This window comes from Hoplias malabaricus, chromosome 11 (genome assembly GCF_029633855.1).
Source record: "Hoplias malabaricus isolate fHopMal1 chromosome 11, fHopMal1.hap1, whole genome shotgun sequence".
Classification (NCBI taxonomy): Eukaryota; Metazoa; Chordata; class Actinopteri; order Characiformes; family Erythrinidae; genus Hoplias; species Hoplias malabaricus.
In genome coordinates, this window is record NC_089810.1 from 18,764,801 (window position 1) to 18,785,496 (window position 20,696).

General features: G+C 37.9%; 1 protein-coding gene across 3 annotated transcripts in view; it reads left to right on the plus strand.

Annotated features, from left to right (window-relative positions):
- srgap1a (SLIT-ROBO Rho GTPase activating protein 1a) overlaps positions 1–20,696 on the plus strand; it is a 96,272-nt gene that overhangs the window by 57,632 nt on the left and 17,944 nt on the right. For 2 of the 3 annotated variants that reach the window (XM_066684548.1, XM_066684549.1), the window contains 10 exons: positions 3,048–3,245; positions 3,407–3,491; positions 4,469–4,496; positions 7,982–8,015; positions 9,323–9,383; positions 10,816–10,893; positions 11,480–11,614; positions 17,604–17,709; positions 17,919–18,143; positions 20,187–20,266. In XM_066684548.1, the coding sequence (XP_066540645.1) occupies positions 3,048–3,245; positions 3,407–3,491; positions 4,469–4,496; positions 7,982–8,015; positions 9,323–9,383; positions 10,816–10,893; positions 11,480–11,614; positions 17,604–17,709; positions 17,919–18,143; positions 20,187–20,266 (1,030 nt within the window). Of the gene's footprint in view, positions 1–3,047; positions 3,246–3,406; positions 3,492–4,468; positions 4,497–7,179; positions 7,283–7,981; positions 8,016–9,322; positions 9,384–10,815; positions 10,894–11,479; positions 11,615–17,603; positions 17,710–17,918; positions 18,144–20,186; positions 20,267–20,696 lie in introns of all 3 variants that reach the window. The other variant, XM_066684550.1, reaches the window with a different exon arrangement.

The window sequence follows — 20,696 nt, forward strand, 5'->3', positions numbered from 1 at the left end:
AACTTTAAAAAAGCCCTTGTGTAAATGCTGCAATCTTGATGTCAACTGTGCCGGTATTGGAATGAATAATACATCAAATCTAATGGTTTTTAAGTAGAGACAGTTCGTCTTATTTGTGTAAGGTCAATGCAGTTCAGGCAGTTGGAGTGTGATCTTAGCTAACTAAAAAAATACAGCAACACAGGATGGCAGTAATAGTCCTAAAATCTTAAAGAAGTAGTTTGTGAAATATCAAATTTTCACAAGTTTTCTTTTAACCCATGCAAGACATTTGTGGACTAATGAGGCTTATGTAGCTAACCATTACTCTGATCAAATGATCACTAATGAAGAGTGTGCAAATGTATACCTAAATTCATCACATATGTGTCTCAGACTTAATCAGATATAGTTAGACATTTGTACAAACATTTCCTTAAGAGTGATTTCAGCTACTTTAATGTGCATCTATTTCTGGCACAAGGTTGAATAATGTAGTAGAATGGAGTAGCTCTCTGAAATGGGAACTCTCTCTTCCAGAATTTAAAAAATGATCATTAAATATTGGGACAGACAACATACAATAATCATGTACTTAATATAATTTCTTGATGAGTGGTTGTTATTAGTACTTTATTTAATAAATTAATTTTACCCCAAAAAGTAAAGGAGACGTCCTAAATTTAATTGTCTGGTTTCTAATATTTCATTCTCACAGTTATAATTTATCATACATTTTTAATAAAAACAACTGTTATTGTAATTTACAGCTAATTTGTAAACACACCACATAATATTCAGGAAGAACTGAGAGAAATATGCACAGATACATCATTTCCTTGGGATTTAATTTTTCCCTTAGGCTATTTGGTTTTAATAACTGATTGTTAACATTATTGTGCTTTGAGAGGCTGTTTTCACATGCTTGTAAAAACATGCCAGAACGTCTTCATCCCCTTCATCAGCTTAAATGCCTTTTTTCTCTTCTCAAATGGTCTTGCATGAGAGGCACTGCTGGAGGCTCTGCGTTCCTCAGAGGGTTCAGTTACATGGGATGTGATTGATTGAGTTTAAAAATCACCTTTTATAGTGGCTTTGCAAGTCTCTTCCATTTGACACTCTTGATATATGTGAAACAGATTGATTTCCCTTTTTCTAGTGTTTTTTTCCTCCCTGTTTTGGCTTGCTGAGATTTGCCCTTGGTTCTGGGCTGTTTGAAGCTTGCCCTCGAAACCACATCCATTCAGATTGTGTATACAAACAGGTGTGGCATCGCTTTACAGGAGACAGTTTCTGAAACTCTTGCTGGAAGCTGAAAGACAGAGGAGTCTGAGACATGCGAATGACTTCCAGCTGGAACAAAGGCAAATGAGTCATCCGGGTCTAAATATGTCAGTTTATGAGACAGCTCTGATCCATGGTTTTTGAGATAGGACTAGGCTACTGGTCTCCATTAGTTTTGAGGTCATCCTCCATTGATTCACACTGGAGGCAAAGGCTTTAGGGTGTGGTTCAGTCTGGCCCTCGGGGCTAATGAGGGGCATGAGCTCACTGTGTGTACTGGATCTTTTTTTCTTTTTAAGGATGGCCCATAAAAACCCACAATGATAGTCATAAAGGTTTGTTTTTTTTACACAGCACATGTATATACATACACATTGTGTCTCAAACCAAGGAATCAGAAAAGTTAACAGGAAACTGTCCTAACACCCTTCCCCACAGCTTATGTCTAAAATCGAATCCTTGTGGGTGATTCTTTACTTTTTCTTCAGAGGTTGGTTTATTAAGCATTGATCACAGTGAACGTTAGTACTATTTTCATGGGAAAAAAATCAAAATAAAATAAAAGAATTTATTACTCAGGTAGTGAGTAATTTCACTTTGTGCCCAGTTCCTCTAGGTGATCCTTAACTCTGCAGATTTACCAAGTTTGGAAGCATGAGCCCAACAGAGCACATTGTTATCTTCCCGCTTTCTATCTCATTTGGACATTAGCTGCAAAGCACCTCTTGGTTCTGGTTTAAAATTCATACACTCCCACATTTACTCTTTTACTACAAAGTTCTTTGTTTCAGTGGCACGGAGCGTTCTTGTTTTCAGCGGAGTGACTAATTTATATTAGGCCCCTGGCATTTGAAATCCAAATGTTGTCCCGTAATTTTTAACACCATTTGAAAAAGGTAGTTAAACTTTTCATGTCACAATACAGTTTGGAGGGAGAGGGATGCATTGCACTACAGTAGTCATACTCAGTAGGTGGTCTCCACTCCAGGTCTGGGCCTAAATGCACTTTATTACAGATCTACAGCAAAACATCAGATAGTCTCAGTATCAGATAATCTCTCCTCACAATCTACATTTTGTCTTATCTTGTGGTCTGATCATGAACTTGTAAACCTATTTCCATAACAAAAGTGACATCACTCAGCAGGCAGTAGTTGGTCGACTACCTGCTGGTGGGCTAGTTGGTAGGCTAATATCTCATCCTAAAACTAAATGTTGTTATTGTTGTTTTTTAAGCCAGAACTGGTAGTGGAAATGTAGAGATCTTTGGAGGACTAATGCCAGCCCTGATCTGTAAAGCTCTCCCTAATGGGATGCTCAGAAACAGCCCTTGACATTTATAAGCTTATGGAAATGTTGTATGGCTAGCAGAGTAGTAGCTATGGAAATGAATTCTAAAAGCTTGAATACATAACATCCCTCCCTGGCTTCCTGCTCTCCATTCTCTCCAACTGCTGCAGATTGATTGCTGTGGTCTGGTGTCTTGTTCGAGGTCTGATGCATTTGTCACAGTGAATATGGCATGTAGGGACAGTTGGAGAGGAGAGTGGGTTACTGCATATTCTTGCAGTGTGTGTGAGATTTTTTTTTTCTCTCTTGTGTTTACACATTTGTTATGACATAGAGGTTTTGACACCACATTCTTGAACACATTTAGATGTTTTCTTATCAGCTGCATTGATCCTGAATATTAATAATTTTATTATTATTATTATTATTATTTATGTTGTCAGTCAGGTTTTCTTTTAGCGCTTTTACTCAGCCTAACTTTTGATTTCTCATAGATAAAGAAGACCTCTGAGGCCACTCTAACCACCATCCAGGACATGGTGACAATTGAGGACTATGACGTCTCAGAGTGTTTCCACCACAGTCGGTCCACAGAGTCCGTCAAGTCCACCGTGTCTGAGACATACCTCAGCAAACCCAGCATTGCCAAGAGACGTGCAAACCAGCAGGAGACAGAGCAGTTCTACTTTATGGTGAGGAAGAGTACTCCAGTACTCTTACTTATTTAATTCACATTTTTCATAGATTATTAGCATTATTAGGCAGTCAACACAACGTTTTCATTGTTGCCATGTGGTCTCTCCATTGTTTACTTCACTTCGTGTTTTTTTTTTGTTTTTGTTTTTTTTTTCAGAAATTCCGTGAGTTTCTAGAGGGCAGCAACCTCATTGCCAAGCTTCAAGCCAAACATGACCTTCTGAAGAGGGCACTTGGAGAAGGTAATCATCACAGCAAATTTGGACAAAGAGAACAATAGAAAATATTACAATAAATAAATAAATAAATTAAGAAAATATATATTATAAAAGAAATAGAAATTATATTGCTAATAATGGGGAATAAATCATTGAAAAAATACATCAGTAAAAATAATAGAAAATACAAATACAACAATCATAAAATTTCAATCTGAATTGAGCAAAAGGTGAAATATATATTTGAAGCTACTATTTAAAGTTACTTTAAAAAATATATGAGAAATAGGATGGCATTCCAAAACTAAAACTAACCTCGTTGCATCTTCTGCACAAAAGGCTATGCATTCTCAACCAAGAATTAGTCCTGTCTGCTATAATGTGCAAAATAAAACTTGTCAAATAAAATACCCTGATCAGATTTCTGTACAATAAGTTGTTTACCCACTTGAATGGCCCTCTAGCACACAGTTATCCACACACTCCTGGCAGGTCTAGAGCTGTGCTGCAGATCATTCTGCCCTGAAGCGCATCACAGATCCAGTGTAAACAGACAGCTGCACGCTGCCCACTGATGTGGGCTGCATGGGTGGGCTGTCAGTGGAGTGGATATGTTCAATTCCTGCTGTCCAGCCCCAGCCTGTCTGCCTTCATAGTGGTCAGTCAGGCTCTGGAGGTCATACTCTCCACAGGGCTGGCCCTGCAGCTCACTGCTGAGTAATGCCCGTCCTGTCAGGAGATAGCTGCTTTAAACCTGACAGTTAAATAGCTTCTGAGAGGGCTGAAGAAAGTTTGAAGTTGTAAAACTATCTTGAACTTTAAAGTCCGCAAAGTGTGGATGAATGTATGCATTTACCCAGGTTTTTGCCAAATGACATGCTTTATTGAGCATGCATTTGGCACAGTCATTCTTGCACATAATACACACTTTTTGTCTCTCTTTTTTGCTCTCTGTTTGTCTCTCTGTCCCTGTATTTCTCTTACCCTGTCCTTTTGTGTAGGTCACCGAGCAGAGTACATGACCACAAGGTAAACTCTTTTTGTCCCTTAATCAATGTCTTTTTTTTTTCAGCTAAGAATGGATTGAAGCTCAGAAATCATGAATTTTTTCAGTAGAATGCTTTTCAAAAGAGCATATTGTTTTCCATTTTCCCCCATTAAAATTATTGACTTTCATCCCCTTGTACCTTAAAAAAATGTGTTATGAATTTTATTAATGTATGCTGTTGTTCGTTTTGACAATATAAGGGCACACAATGCAATAGTGGAAGCATTGAAGGAAGGGCCAAAGACATCATTATACTGTTGCTATCCAATTAAAACGTGTATTTCCCAAAATAGTAATTTTATAGGAGAAGGAAAAAATATTACATATTTCAAGGCAAATCAACATAAACAGATTTTATTCCAAGTAATTTTGGAGCAGTTCTATTTGTCCATTCGTCATGAAAGTCTCACACAATGTGAAGGACTGCTGCAGTGTTCAGTTGATGTAGTAACCTAAAAATCCACAAAAATGGCAATACATGCTTTTAATTGGAAACTGACAATTAGCATGTTTGCTTTGAAAAGTTTACCTTAAAAATGTAGTAAGTTGAGCAGAATTTTTCCCTTGTCTTTTAATTTGGCCTAGACCTAGTATGGCAGTATTCTGGTCCCTATTGTTTCCTTCTTCAATCCTGTATTGTGCTGCACAACCAGAACTCTTTATATTTGACTTCACTCAGAGAAAAAGCAAAACCCTTCAGGCCCACAGCAGATGAAAATGCTCTCTCACCTGCTGCGGTATAGACATGGCAGCATTGTTTTAGACACTGAAGGTGACACACTAATGTGGTTCTGAAAGAGCTGACTGAATGTTATTCACTCTAAAGAAAAAACTTTCTGCTTTGATGAACACTTGTTTTGCCTTTGTGCCACCTTTTATGGGTGTCCAGGAAATTCTGAAAGTTCTGGCTTGTGTTGGTCTAGCAGAAAAATAAGGAAGCTTCAGGATGTTTGTTACCATCTCTAGGGAAATATTAACAGTAGGTCTTAGCACACATTTGCAATAATCTAACAGTCTTATAGTTGGGATGATATTCACTGAATTTTCTATGTGCTTTAAGTGTGAGGTATAAGCACACAGTTTATACAGTGCTAATAACTATTTATGTATCATTAAGTTGGATTGGAAGTGCCAACTTACGGTTCTTCGTTCTCAGTATTATTATTCTCTTTATGATATTTGGACTGATACTCCTCTTAGGGTTTTCAAGGTAGAGACATTACACAGGATTGTAGGACCTATAGCCAATTATGTTGCTTTTTGGAGCAATCTGACAGATTTCGCAATACGAGCTTCCACAGTGGGAATTTTCCAATAGGAATGCATTGGCAAAATGTCAAACTCTTCTAACTCTGCCAGTTTTTAAGCTACAGCCACAATATTCCACATGGTGACACCTGAGCACCCTAGGACCAGTCACATCAAGTTTCAGACAGATCGCACTGTTCTGTCTCTTTTATCCCTTGTTCAATACCCCTCTATTCATTTAAATGGGGAAAGCTAGAGTGGGTGATTTCATAATGCCACAGTATCTCAGATATCTTTCTGAATTGGCCTTTTCTTCTAAAATCCTTACACTTTCACTTCGAGACTTCATTTAAACTATTCATGATAGAAAGGTTTGCCCATTCTAACACCTATAAATAAGAACTCAAGATTTTTAAGGTGGAACATGAAATTACACCAACAGATTATTGAATGAGGCAGTCTAAATATAATATGAGATTATTTGAAGTAGTCATTAATTAATTTGGAAGGCTTTTAGGGTGTCACTATGTGGTCATTTATTCAATGTGGCATATAAGGTGTGTTTTAAGGTGTCACTAGGTGGTGTTTTTTTAATGTGGCTCTTTAAGATGGTAGTCTAATGTGGCCGTTTATTTAAGGTGGAAATTAAAATTACAGCAGCTGTTTATTGAATGTGATGGTTTAAATATAATGGGAGGTGTCAGAATTTAATGTGGTAATTTATTCAAAGTGGAACGGTCTTTGTTAAAAGGTGGCATTTTATAGAAATATATTGGAACTTTTTAAGATGTATTTTAAAGTGGTGGATTTAATATTCTACAGCTGTAACTTAAATTGTTAACAAGCAGATTATAAACTAATGTTGTGTTTTCCAAGCCAACTTCACGGTTTGCTTTACAAATTTCCCCCCTTCTAGTTACTTTTGTTGTGTTGTTGTTTATTTGTTTGTTTGTTTTTGGCCGGTGTATTTTTATCCTGTACTAAAGGCCTTGTGTGAATACAGCACAGCTCCCTTCAGCACTGCTGCCTCTCCCCAGCACCAAGCTTTCGTGCCTGGGGCTTTCCTCTCACACATGATGGCTCTTGCTGGTCCCAGTGGGCTTGATATTTTCATGGCCTTTTATGTGTGGTGGAAGTGAGGTATACAGGTGATCAGTGGGTGCAGTTCACTGAGCTGGGCTGTGTCCAGCTCTGCACGAGTCCTCCTGCTATTAGCAGCCTTATAAAGGGCCAGTCCACACATAATATTAACGACTTTTGTGACTTGCTCCTGAAGAGTGGGAAGTAAACGCTTTGAGTGTCAGAATGATGTGAGTGTCAGAATTTAATTTTGTGAACACTTTGTCTTTGTTTTTATATGATTGATATGATCCTCTGTTATAATTGTATATGTGTAAACTTCTCTCCATGTCCCAGGCCTCCAAATCTTCCTCCTAAACCCTATGGCACTCGGAGGCCCAGACCTCGTTCAGTTTTTAATGTTAAGCTATTTAATGGCAATATGGAGGCATTTATTAAGGTACTAAAATGTAGCAGTTCAAGCAACACATGCTGACTGTGGTCTGTGTCATAATGATTCTCAGCGACCTGCTTTAGCCTCAACTTTTTCCGGAGATCATTATGGTCTGTCCATTTAGCACATTCAGAGTCCTCTGACATGGGAGAAACATGTGGCTTTGTGATTGGCATTTTTTGTAGGCTCCAGCTGATGTTTTGTTTGTAATAAAAAATATTAGAAGCTAAAGCATATGACAGAATTAAGTATAAAATATGAGCAAGCTGAAATTATTTGTTTAAACAGAACATTTCTATTAAGTGCATTCACCATGGTGACAGTGCTATATGTCATGAAAATTCTCCACTCAAACAGCACTGTCAGCTTTTAATTTCATTGTTAAAATTGTTTCATCAAGAGGTTCTGACAACTATTAGTTTTGACAGTTTCTGCTCAATATGTGCTCATTGAAAATTATGTTGTATATTTTCATTTTCAGTGCATACACAATCCACAGCAGATCGTTATTAGACAACCAGTCTAACCCTTGAGTTCTCCCTTTGTGAAGCTGACTCTTCTGGTGCCTTTGGCAGACTGATAATAGCTTTGTAGGCTGATGTTGGTGGCTTTATAGTGCTGGGACCAGATAACTGGGATTTTGCTTCATTCTGTCACTCTTTCTTTCTCTTTTCTCTATGTTCATGCTCTCTCTTTCACTCATAGCCGTGGACGGCGGAACTCTCACACTCGGCATCAGGTAGAAACTCTGTCATGCTTTGATCGGCTCACACTGTGTGTCTGTCTAAACCAAAATCCTATTGCCCTGCCCTGCCCTGCCCACTATTGTGTCCAGCATGTTTGTGTTAATAATGAGAGAAGAGTTCCATTGCTTTTTTAGACTCCGATATCTAATTCACAAAGATTGTAATATTTTTAATATTAGCATTAGCAAAAACTAGACTGAGGTTTATACTAAGCTTTGCTATTTTTTTATTCGTCACTTCAAAAGATAACAAATCAATACGTTAATGTGAGACTTTCTATAAGTTCATCTATCATGAAAACCTGGAAAATGGAGGCACATGATTTCCTTGATCAGTGATAATTAATATTTCAGTTAGTAGTAGTTAATTACTTGATAATAATGTTTACTTCATGTATTGACACTGAATTTTAAACTGTGTAAATCTGAACAAATATACCCTATAGATAGTAATTACAATTACCGGTAACATGCTTCTTGATTTTCTGACAGTTCTCTGGCTAAGAGTAGCTGGTAAATTCAGTATACAGAGACTGCTCTCTGGTACTGCAGCAGTGTGCAGGCCGAGCACATTCCCTGAGTTAAAAGCAGATCACAGCATTATTAAAAGCATGTAAGAGAAAACCTAGCCAAACCCAGAACAAACAGCCCTGGCTTCAGCCAAAAGGCAATCTGATCACAGGATTCCCACAGCTCACACTGAGCTAAACAGCATGCTGCAGTGCTCTGCACGTCTAACATTGATGTCTTCAAGACTTGTTAGCGTAGCTTTTGTGTCTTCTTGATTTGTTTATCCCAAGCTATTACCATGCACAATGAGGCAAAGGATTAGATATGTCCCTTCATTATATTCCCCCACACGTTACAGACAAAAGTTTATTCTGAGCTAAACAAAATTGTTCCCACATGGAGTCTTCTCTCAATAACTAACAGTCAAAACACACCGTTTTCATTATAGTTTAACCCTTAGAAGTCTAGGGTTATTGCTGTCATACACTTAAATATGTTTTTGTAATTATTAAGTTAATTAAACAGTAATGTAAACAGTTATATTAGCATTCGTTAATATCTGATAATACAAAAATATCGGGGGATTAAACTCTTCCATGTAATTCAAAGCATCCTAATATATTCAGTGTTCTGCTTACAAAGGAAAATATAGTATGATTTATAATTCACAGAATCTTTTATTGTTGAAGTGATAACTGTGACTTCTAAAGGGTAGGGGGCATGCAAAATCTTGTGTTTTATGTTCAAAACAATACTTGCAGACATTTCATCACTTTGTTCTTATTTTAAAGGACTCTGGACAAGCGATTCCAAGAGTGGTAGAGAGCTGCATCCGATTCATCAATCTTTATGGTAATATGTATTCCACTGGTATATTTTCACATACTCACAATACATATAATTACAAGGAGTGAACAGGAGACTGTTGTCAGTACAGCCCAGAATAACTCATGGGGGAAGTTTACTAGTGCTTCTGTTCCGCTGTCTCTTTTCTTACCAGTTTAAGCTAACTTCCACCTGTCTTTTTCCTGGCCTAAACTGCTCACTCCAGCCTAGCTGTGGGCTCAGGACCAGCCATTGTCTGCATGTTACTATTAGCTGTGACTTTCTTTTTTTTTTTTCAGTTCAGCACTTTTGACTTTGTTGCATCCCAGGCTATAGTCAAAAAAAAAGGTGTTATGTTCCTATCTGTACCACACAAGAGTCGAGAGGAATAATTCATATACCAAAGTACCACCATACAACAAAAGTTCAGGGTCCATTCCAGCAGACAATTTTGGTTTGGAAAGAAAATCCAATCTGATCTGAACCTTTAAAAGATAAAGCCTTAAATGTCACAGAATTTCATCTTGCAAATATGAATTTGGCATGGTTTCCCTGAGAGGGATTAAGTGTAGACCTGGACTATATCTTCCTTTCAATGGAAAATCACACATCAAAATGCTATGTAGTCTAGAACTAGGCTAAATCCCAAATTCACTTTGCACAAATTTGTAGTGATATTACTGGGATTTTCTCTGTTATTTTCCTATTGGAACAAAACTTTGTATATGAAAAGGAGGAGAAAATATTTGTAACTTTGAAAAATGAGCCAAAATTTAAACATAAAGATAAAAATGACGTTTACATTTGATATGCAGTGTTTATCAGTAGACTGCGCTTGTTGAATACACCTATACTTTTTAGTTTAAGATGGACATGATTACTAGTTTATTCAAGCAGTTTAAGTATGAAACTTTGAGATTGCCGTCTTAACTAAATTGTTTAAAATATGAACAGCTTATTTCAAATCTATGTGTTATAGCTCAGATACCAGGTTTTAGTATCTATCTCAGGATACCATTATGTAATATTGCATCATAGTCAAGTAACATATTGATGTATGCGTTCTCTGTTGAGGGCAATGCGGTAATGCATTATTTCTCTGTGTGTGGCCATCTTATAGGAGAGACGTCCGGGATGATGTTTCTAATTAATCTGTGCCGACCCTGGACTATGCTTCTTATTAAAAGCTAATCCAGGCCCTAGGACGCTTTTGTTGAAGTTGATTGCAGCCTCCCTCTCCCTCTCATTAATTATCTTTGATTAGGGAAAGGGAGCTTTTCTAAAGCAGATGACTGGCCTTTTCAGTTTGCATTTCATGCTTCTGCCTGAGAGCTGGCTTGTCTTTTCAGCCAATTTGAATGGGCATCTGGACTAGACTGTGTGTGGCATTTAGTTTTCACTTTTCTTCTCTCTCTCTCCATCCACACTCATTCACTGTGTCTCTCTTTCCTTACCACAGGCCTTCAGCATCAGGGAATATTTCGTGTGTCAGGCTCTCAAGTTGAAGTCAATGATATTAAGAACTCATTTGAGAGAGGTGAGTGCTAAAATGTTGTCACAGTGTTGAGCTCATGGCTCTGTGTGCTAACATTACTAACACATATAGTTACTTTGTTATATAAGCCTAGTGGGTCTTATCAGTCATGACTCATATTCTGAGTTCATACTGTGAGTGAAGCTTACAGCAACTGCTCAACCTAGTGTATAATTTCCTGCCTTTTCTGCAGTCATTGTTATTTGGTTATTTACTGCTTCATTGTGACAGAGAAAGCATGTACGAACACTCAATATTTTGTACCACAAGTCTGATAACTTTACAGTAAATTTTAATGTAATTTAGTATAAGAAGATTATAATCCCATCATTCCCAAACAATTGTTTAATGTTGTTTAGTTTAGTCTTCTCTTTATTCCATTTGTCTTGCCTGTGTTTGTTTTGTTTTGCTTCTGTTTTTGTAATAAAGTATTCCTTGCGTTTATGTCCACCTCCTTGTCTTCTCCTGCCCAACCGTGACATGGCATTAGACACTTGCTCGAAGAACCATGTCTCCTATACAATGTAACATATTTGATTAGATATGTACTGCATATACATCATACTTTCATAATATAACATTTCCCCAGGTAACGACCCATTGACAGATGATGAGAATAACCACGATATTAACTCTGTAGCGGGGGTCCTTAAGCTGTACTTTCGTGGTCTGGAGAATCCCCTCTTTCCAAAGGAGAGATTTAATGACCTTATCTCCTGTGTCAGTAAGTACATTCTTTAATCTTTAGCTATGTTTAGATTCAATTTTAAGTCACTTGTCAACTTTTACTGAATTCAGTCATGTCTATCTGGGTTTAATATGGTTTTGATTGGCACATTGATTTACACAGAGAAACTATTCCAAATTTTAATGTGTGTTTGTTTTGAATGTCAGTGAGAGCATCTACACATTTTAATTTTACATGTTTGTACCTATAGAAACTGCATGATAGTGTGGTATGTCTAGTATTTGTTGGCTTTTTGGCAACGTTTTGACACATTTTTGTCTGTGTGTCCAGATGTTTTGTGTATGGTGTGTTTTGCTCTATATTATGTGTGCCTCCTATGCTTCATGCATAGTTATCTGTTTTAAAGGGTTTCATTCATTCCAATGGAAGGTCAGGATGTTGTGTGCTGTGCTTATGTTCTCACAATGAAGACTCACAGTAGATAAAGAGCAGGCAGTCATTAGCTCTTCACTAGTTGAGTAACAGTGGGTTTCTTCTGTGTAATTCCTGAAGCTTTCCTTCAATACTGGCTGTTTCATACACCCTGCTCTGTACAGCAGTGTGTCCAGCCATGCCATGACGCTTCCCAGCATCAGGCAGGCTTTGTCCTAGAGTGAATAGTACATTGTTAACTTTCTCGTTTAAAGGGACATAGTGATTGCTATACATCAGCGTGATCAGAGAGGCCTTACTGTGTGCTCATTGATTTGGCCATTACTTAGTATAATGGAAAACCATGTTGTGATGGAAAGTAACATTATTGGACAAGTGGGAGTGAAAGGCTATTGGGGGAAGAGGGTGGAGCAGTTTGTGTGTTGTACTTCGTTAGGACAAATTTTTCTTAGTCTGGAAAAGCTAAGGGGAAAAAGCAAGTTTTCTCAGAATTTTAAACTCAAAAACCTAAGTAAATATAGTGTTTTTTAAACATGAAATTGTATTATTGTTAATTTTATCTTGGTGATGTTAAGAGTAATATGTAGGATTAGGCTAAGAAATTAATTCTGGTTATGTATAAATGTTTTATATATATATTTACAAAAACTTAACATAGTGTAAGCCCACACTTACTGCTCAGATAATCAGTTTTAAACAATTTGACTAGGTGACTTTTCCATTGTACCACATAGTGACAGTATATAAACACTAATGTGCGTGTGTGTGTGTGTTTCTGAGGCAGCATGCATGCTGTAACGTAGTATGAGTGTGCATGCTGGTCAGTCAGTGTGACTGATGGGAATTCCCTGCTGTTTACATTCCCCTCTACTGCCCCACTACTTTCACAGTGTGTGCCTCAACACTGCTTACCATACAGTCCTCCCTCAAAGTTTAATTTTCAGTCTCAATAATGGTGCATATAGTGTTGCTCATAGTGGACCAAACAAATGAATGTTAAAAAATCTCACATTCTTTCTATTTTTAGTGTTAAAACCCTCATATAATTGGGGACGAAGCTGTGTTCAGAATTAACCAATCATGTTCAGACTTCTGTTAAATAGTAGTTGGCAGTCACCTGGCATCAATAAAAATGACTCTGTTTAATGGCTGTTTAATTCAGCTGATCTAATAGGAATTTGTTGACGTTTACTTAGTTGGACCTTACAGCCAAATCCACACAGAGCTTACAAAAAAATTAGAGGGATCTCATTCTTGAAAGTTTTCAGTCAGGAGAATGGTACAAAAATTTTCATGGTATTAGATATACCATTGGACACAGTGAAGATGGTCATCAACAGATGGAAAAAAGTATGGCTCAAAAATGACTTTACCAAGAACTCATTAAACCTCCAAATTTGATGAAAACTGGGCGCATACAGCTCTTGTGTACTACACGTGAAAACAATCACCTGTATTTTTCAAAGGTCAGGGCTGTGGAGTAGAGTGGCAAGAGGAAAGCCATTTCTTACCAAAAACATCCAAGCCTGGGTATGTTTTGCTAATACATACCTCATGCTTCTCAAAGCATGTGGGAAAATGTGTTATGGTCTGATGAGGCCAAGGTTAAACTATTAGGCCATAATTCTAGAAGGAAATTTTGTGCAAATACAACACTGCCCATCACCCAAAGAACACCATATCCACAGTGAAGCATGGTGATGGTAGCAGGATTCTTTAGTTTATGTGTGTGCATATTTAACTGTAAACCATAAAACCATAACCGAAAATACTTACATTTGTTTTTCAGGTTCATTGTACAGATTATATGTCACATTAAACATTGAAAGATTTCTGAACTGATCAACTTGTTCACATTTTTCTTGAATCACAAAATCCAGGCATTTTAACATGGTAGACTCTTTATATCCCCTGTATTGTCCTTGTAAGTTGTCCTTTACATTGTGGTAAAATGTTAACCAATAGCAATAGTCCAAAATGTAATAATATCATACCTTTTAAAAATCAAGGAAGTGTTAACATTTGCTAATAACAACACATTTACCAAATATATTGTGGTCTGTTGCACTTTAAGATAATGTAATTTTATCAGTGAATTTCTTTGTGTGTTTCAATTATTTTTCACATACAACTGTGTGTTGTATTCCGTTGAATGTTCACAGTCCACTATATTTATACATAGTCTGAGTTGGTATTGTTTTTTTCTGTGGTGCAAAAAAACTCTTGGCTCAAGACATGCAGCTTGCCTAACTCTAAAATCTGAACAGTGACAGGCATGTCCTGTGCCTTTATACAGTGCTTCCTGGGTGGCTGGGTCGCAGCTTTAGAAGAGCAGTTAGGTGCTTCTGTAATACAAAATAAAATGCCTGGCGTATTCCAAAAATCTCAAGCATCAGTCAGCATGGAAGGAGCCTTTTTGTATCACAGTGACATGGCTATTTTTAGCTGCTGTGACTGGAAGAAAAGATCTGCTCAGACAGAAATACATGAGCACAGATCCCATCTCTCTGTGTGTGTGGGTGGGGCAGTTTCAGTGTCTGGTAATGGCCAAATGTTTTTCAGGATTGGATCAGAAAACTGAACCCTCTACATGCTTTTAATCTGGCAATTTAACATCACAGTTCCACTGTATTGCACAGAGAAGAGGTTGAGAAATAAACTCTGAGGAGAGATGTTGAATAGAGTAGTGAAATACCCTGAGGAATATTGCCTAGATTTGTTCATAGATATTGCGGCTGCCAGTCTGAGTTCACATAGGCACTGGTATAAATAATGAAGTTCATTATGTTCCAGGCCTTGCCTCATTTCCTGCTCTGTTAATCAACTTTATTAAGGCCATGGAAGAGGTGCAGAAACACTTCCTTAAAAAGAGTATTTGTGTAGCCTTGATTGGCTGGACCATGGGATAACAAGACTGCTACAGTGAGTGATATACTACATAACCTATACACCACTCCAGTTTGCAGAACATATATCCATACACATACATTATACATTAAATATGAAAAGCTAAATTCCAGTTGGACACGTTTTATAGTATTGAACTGTAGATGGGATTTTGTTTCTTCCATGTATATAATCAGTTCCAAATGCAGATTTATCAATGCAGTCTGACTCCACTCAGCCCCACAAGAAAACACACATTCACATGAGTTTAGTTATTAAAATTAGGAGTAAAGTTTAAATGTAAAACAAAGTCTGAACATTGTAAATAATTTGATAAATCATGTGAATACTGCTTTAACCTTCACTGTGGTGTCCAGTTGATGATGACCATGGCATAAATCCCAACTACAAATCAGTGGCTGATTATCAAGGATCAGGCACATTATTTATAGCCGGTGTGGTGGCCATCAGTGAGTGGGCACATTCAGATGGAGAAGTGGCATTAGATATGCAGTGCTGCTAAGTGCCGTGGCTGACACGTTTTAGCACAAGGACGAGACTGAATAATCATCTGTGAATGTCACCATAATAGGACAGACTGAGAGTGTGACTCCAGCAGGGTTCTGTCTTTATTCCTTCATTTTTATAGAGCATATTATTGGGTGGGTCTTCTTTGTTGTTCTGTTGAGAAAGCAGGGTTTGAATAGTTATCTACAACAGAATCACTATGAAGAACAATGTATAGATCAGGGTATAACTTTTCAAAAAGTCTAGATTGGTATATAACTTAAGGAAAAGTCTTTCAGAACTGTGTATTGTTAATTATTTTGTGTCAATTTTATATTCTTGGGCAAATTCCTGGGCCATACCATGTGCCCCATATACAAACTATACATACAGCAACAATTTTTTTATTATCTGCCTAGCGCCCAGTGATTCTGGGTAGGCTCCGGAGCCAGCATGACCCAGCATTGGATAAATGGTTACAGACAATGAATGAATGAATGTCTCATTGTTCTAATGCAGCAAAAACAAATGTCTGAAAATATACTTTGATGTTTCCATTTTTGTTTATTACGGGCAAGGCAAGTTTGCAAATAGTGTACCATTCATACTCAATGGCAATTCAAATACTTCACAGAAACAGTAAAAGGGGCAGTACAGAAATATAGAAACAGTAAAAACAATAAAAGTATTAAAGCTAAAAAATGTAATTGACAGTAAACTCTACTATTTTACACCTAAACACATGCCATATTTAAGAAGAAAACTGCAGATCCTTGTATCTTTATGGCACAGGATGTAAATTCTGGTTTCTGTGTGTTAAAAAACTTGGCAGTAGACCTAAACGAATGCCAGCAAAGAGGGTGCAAAAAGTAAATCTATTTTGAGGAGTCAATAATATAAATGTACAAACAATTTGTTCTTTACAAAGTCCTGTTGTAATGCTCTAGCACAGTGTTTTCCAACCCTGGTCCTGGAGGCAATCTGCCCTGCATATTTTAGGGGTTTCCCCATATTAACACACCCACAGGAATGCTGAAAGAACTTGTTCATTAACTGGTGAGGTGAATAAGGTGTGTTGGAAAAAGGGAAAAAATAAGTGTGCAGGGATGGGTGCACTAGGACCAGTGTTGAGGAACATTGCTCTTGTTAAATGCTATTAGACACAGGCTAGCAAACTAGCCACTAGCTGCCATCCTAGTCATGATACAATACAATAAACCATCATACAATTTGATGCAATACAATATTTTTTGGGGGCTGCACGGTGGCGCAGCAGGTAGTGTCGCAGTCACACAGCTCCAGGGATCTGGAGATTGTGGGTTCGAGTCCCGCTCTGGGTGACTGTCTGTGAGGAGTTTGGTGTGTTCTCCCCGTGTCCGCATGGGTTTCCTCCGGGTGCTCCGGTTTCCTCCCAAAGTCCAAAACACACGTTGGTAGGTGGATTGGCGACTCAAAAGCGTCCGTAGTGTCAGAGTGTGTGAGTGAATGTGTGAGTGAATGTGTGAGTGTGTGTGTTGCCCTGTGAAGGACTGGTGCTCCCTCCAGGGTGTATTCCCACCTTGTGCCCATCGCGACCCTGAACTGGATAACCGGTTACAGACCATGAATGAATATATTGTGTTTTTATATATCTACCTGACACTTGTGCTTTTAAAGTACTTCTAGATTTATAATAGGTGATGATGTATTAAATGTATGAAAGGCCTGCATTAGTTGGTGCATGATTATCAGCACTACTGGTATATATGACAGGTATGCGCTTAAATGTTGTTGCTGATGACTCATGTAACACCTCCACACTCAAAGCTTCCAGATTAGAAATGTAAAGTGCTGCCACAGGCTTAGCTTTAAACTGTCATGCCATGTTGCGTGGAACTAAAACCCAAAAAACTCAGTCTTCTGAGTCAGGCTTGATTGGAGATTCAAACTCCTCTAAAGCCCTGAACTTGACTCTCAGCTTGGATTTTAGGCTTGCTTTTTTTTCTTTTTTTCCCTCCTCTTCCTCCCCTCAAGCTCTTCAACTCTAAGAATTTGAGGGTTTGCTTTGACTGTGCTGTGTCTGACTGAATACATATCTTATACTTTTACTATCCATTGCTTTGTTGTTTTTGAATCACTTCCCATTTACATTCTCTCTCTCTCTCTCTCTCTCTCTCTCTCTCTCTCTCTCTCTCTCTCTCTCTCTCTCTCTCTCTCTCAGGAATAGATAACTTATATGAGAGAGCGCTGTACATTCGAAAGATCCTCCTGACAGTTCCCAGATCTGTTCTCATTGTCATGCGCTACCTGTTTGCATTCCTGAACCAGTAAGTTTGAACATATATTTATGCATAAAATGGTGAACCATATCAGTAGGACCACTGACACATGAAACCTGTAACACTGATTATCTCATAAGAAATGAATTGCACATTGGAATATTGGAACCCTTATGTGGTCTGATGACTCATTTCAAACTCTCTGGGACTGTAGTATGTGTACATCATGGGGTCTTTTTCTTGCTGTGTTCTTGCAGTCTGTCCCAGTACAGTGATGAGAATATGATGGACCCCTACAACTTGGCCATCTGCTTTGGCCCCACCCTCATGCCCACTCCGGACATACAGGACCAGGTGTCGTGCCAGGCTCATGTCAATGAGGTCATCAAAACCATCATCATCCACCATGAGACCATCTTCCCTGACTCCAAAGAGCTGGACGGCCCTGTGTATGAAAAATGCATGGCTGGAGGAGACTACTGGTGAGAGACATGCCTTATGAGATAAAGCAGGATTGGGTTGGGTAATTACTGATGTGTTAGCACAGTTTTGTCCGGACAAGTGAGAGATTAGAGCACAGAGTTGCCGGGAAGCAGGGCTTGGACCACCTAAATTCTCCTGACTGAAAATATGTGCTTAAAAGATCTGAGTATGAGCCTATTCCCTTGATCATTTGTGCTACAGCTTTAAGTACATAAGTAATACGCTTTAAGTAATAGCATATTTTTTCACAGTAATTTGCCACCGCTCAGAGTTAGGGATAGGATGAAGAAAATTAGTTACACACAGCATATAACTACATCATATTTAGCTTCAAGATAATAATAATTTATTATTGCTTATGAACAAATTCATTTACCCCTTTTCACAGTCATGAAATTAAATTTGATTGAAGAATTTTCATTTAAACATGTCAGCATACTACTGCACATTTCTAAACCTTATTTGAAAGTTGTACTATTTTTTGTAGAAAGAAAGCTAATTTTGTACACTGGTTGTCTTTGTGGAGAGATTTGCATTGCTCTCACACATTCATTTCACTCATTTTTGCTCAGTAGCATCTCAACACAGTCGCATTTCACAACTACAGTTATAAATATAAAATATATAGGCAATTGTAATTTAGAATGATCACTATGTTGCATGCAAAACGAGACTTTCCAGATTTAAAAGACTTTTGATTGTCATCTATGTGTTGCTGTAGTAATTATAGTTATAATGTCTATGAATTGTATTCCAGATTTTAAATATTTAGCAGATGTTGAATGTATCTCAGGGTAATGTGAATTTAAGTTTTGTGTGAATGTGGGGATGTGGCTCAGCAGGGTCTGTTCCGGCTCTGGTGTCAGTATATGGATAATTAGATTAAATGATGAGGAGTCTGTAGTGAGAGATTTTTGACTGGACAGGAGAGTTTTTGTTGTGAATGGTTCAAACGTCTGGCTGAGCTGAGGTGAGACAGACCCAAACCGTCATGGAAATTACAGTCATTAAGGTGAGGAAAGCTAGCCAAAAAAGAGATGGTAATTCCTCTGTGCTCCTGAAAGAGAAATGGAGGAGAAGAATGAACATCATCTGCCAGGTCATACAGCTGTGTGTGTGTGTGTGTGAGACAGCGCGCGCAAGAAGGAGATTTGCTTTAGCTTGAAGATGAATTTCTGGGGAACAGAGTGTTTTCTCTAAGATGACAAAAAATTCCACCATCTCTTCTCTCTCTTTCTGAGTCTGGTTTTGCAGTCTCTTTTTGCCTTTGTTCTCTGTCTGTGACCATGTGACCATATGTGTAGTCAGACTAAACAAATCTGTCAGAAGGCAGATGTCAGTTATTCCTTATACACATATATAGATTTGCAGAAATGTGGTACACCAATTTGGGATCTTTTCTCTGATGTCATGCTATGTGGCTTGTATTGCTGAGTTCAAATTGTCACTGTGTGGCAGTGATGTTTGGATACGTGGAGTGTGTGTGTGTGTCTGTTTGCCAACACTGCGTCTCTGACAGCACCCTGACAGCAGCCTCCAGAATGCTAATAACAGCCTCCTTTAAGCAGCAGGATGAGAGAATTAGTTTACACAGAGGAAAACCTAGATGAGAAGGCAAACCTATGAACAGCTGATTTGATGACCTTTATTCTTACCTCAGGCATCTTAAAGTCTAAACCAGAATGCTGATTTATAAATTGCACTTGAATTTGATCTTAAATTTGTTACTGAATTAAGTCATCTGCACATGCATGCAAAGTTATCATCCAAGTGCATGAATTGCACACTGTAATAGCTACAGAACATTGGTGTGCTGGTGCCATGACAGATTGGAAATAAAATATAAAATATTATAATATAATAATATAATTAATATAATAATATAATAAAAAATTGGAAATAAATGAAGCCTTAGAACTAGAGAATGATATTTTTGGGCTAGTTTCATATGAAGTGTGTATGGTTCAATTGGTGTGTTTTTGTCATAGTAGTTGGCATTTCTGTCTTGGCATGAGTCTTCAGTGCTGTTGTGTCCTCTGCAGTGAGAGTCCCTACAGTGAACATGGAGTACTAGAAGAGGTGGATCAGGATGGAGGAGCAGAGATTCACACCAGCGAGGATGGTCAGTGTGCTTTAAGTTTCTAATCAAATACAATATTAAACAAATATCAGATTCATATAATATGTAGGAAGACATCAAATGTGTGTTTTCAGTATTAGTGGTGATCCCCCATTCCAATATAAGCCAACATATTTCTATTCTAATCAGCAAAAGAGCATCACTATTATTAATGTTCGTGTTCATCTTAGAAACAAAACTCTGAAAAGCTCCCTTGAGCTCTAGTGCTATATTAAGATTCTGGGAGCATGCTGCTGTGATCACGAGCTGGAAAGCACCTCAGAAATTCCAGCTCTCCCCTGGAACTCTGGAACATAGTGTGAATGCTTACGGTTGGGTTCATGTTGATTCTTGTTTTTTATGCTGAGAAATGCTCAATGTTGAATTTAATACTTTTTGTTGATAGCATGTGGTAGAGTCTGAATACTTTTAG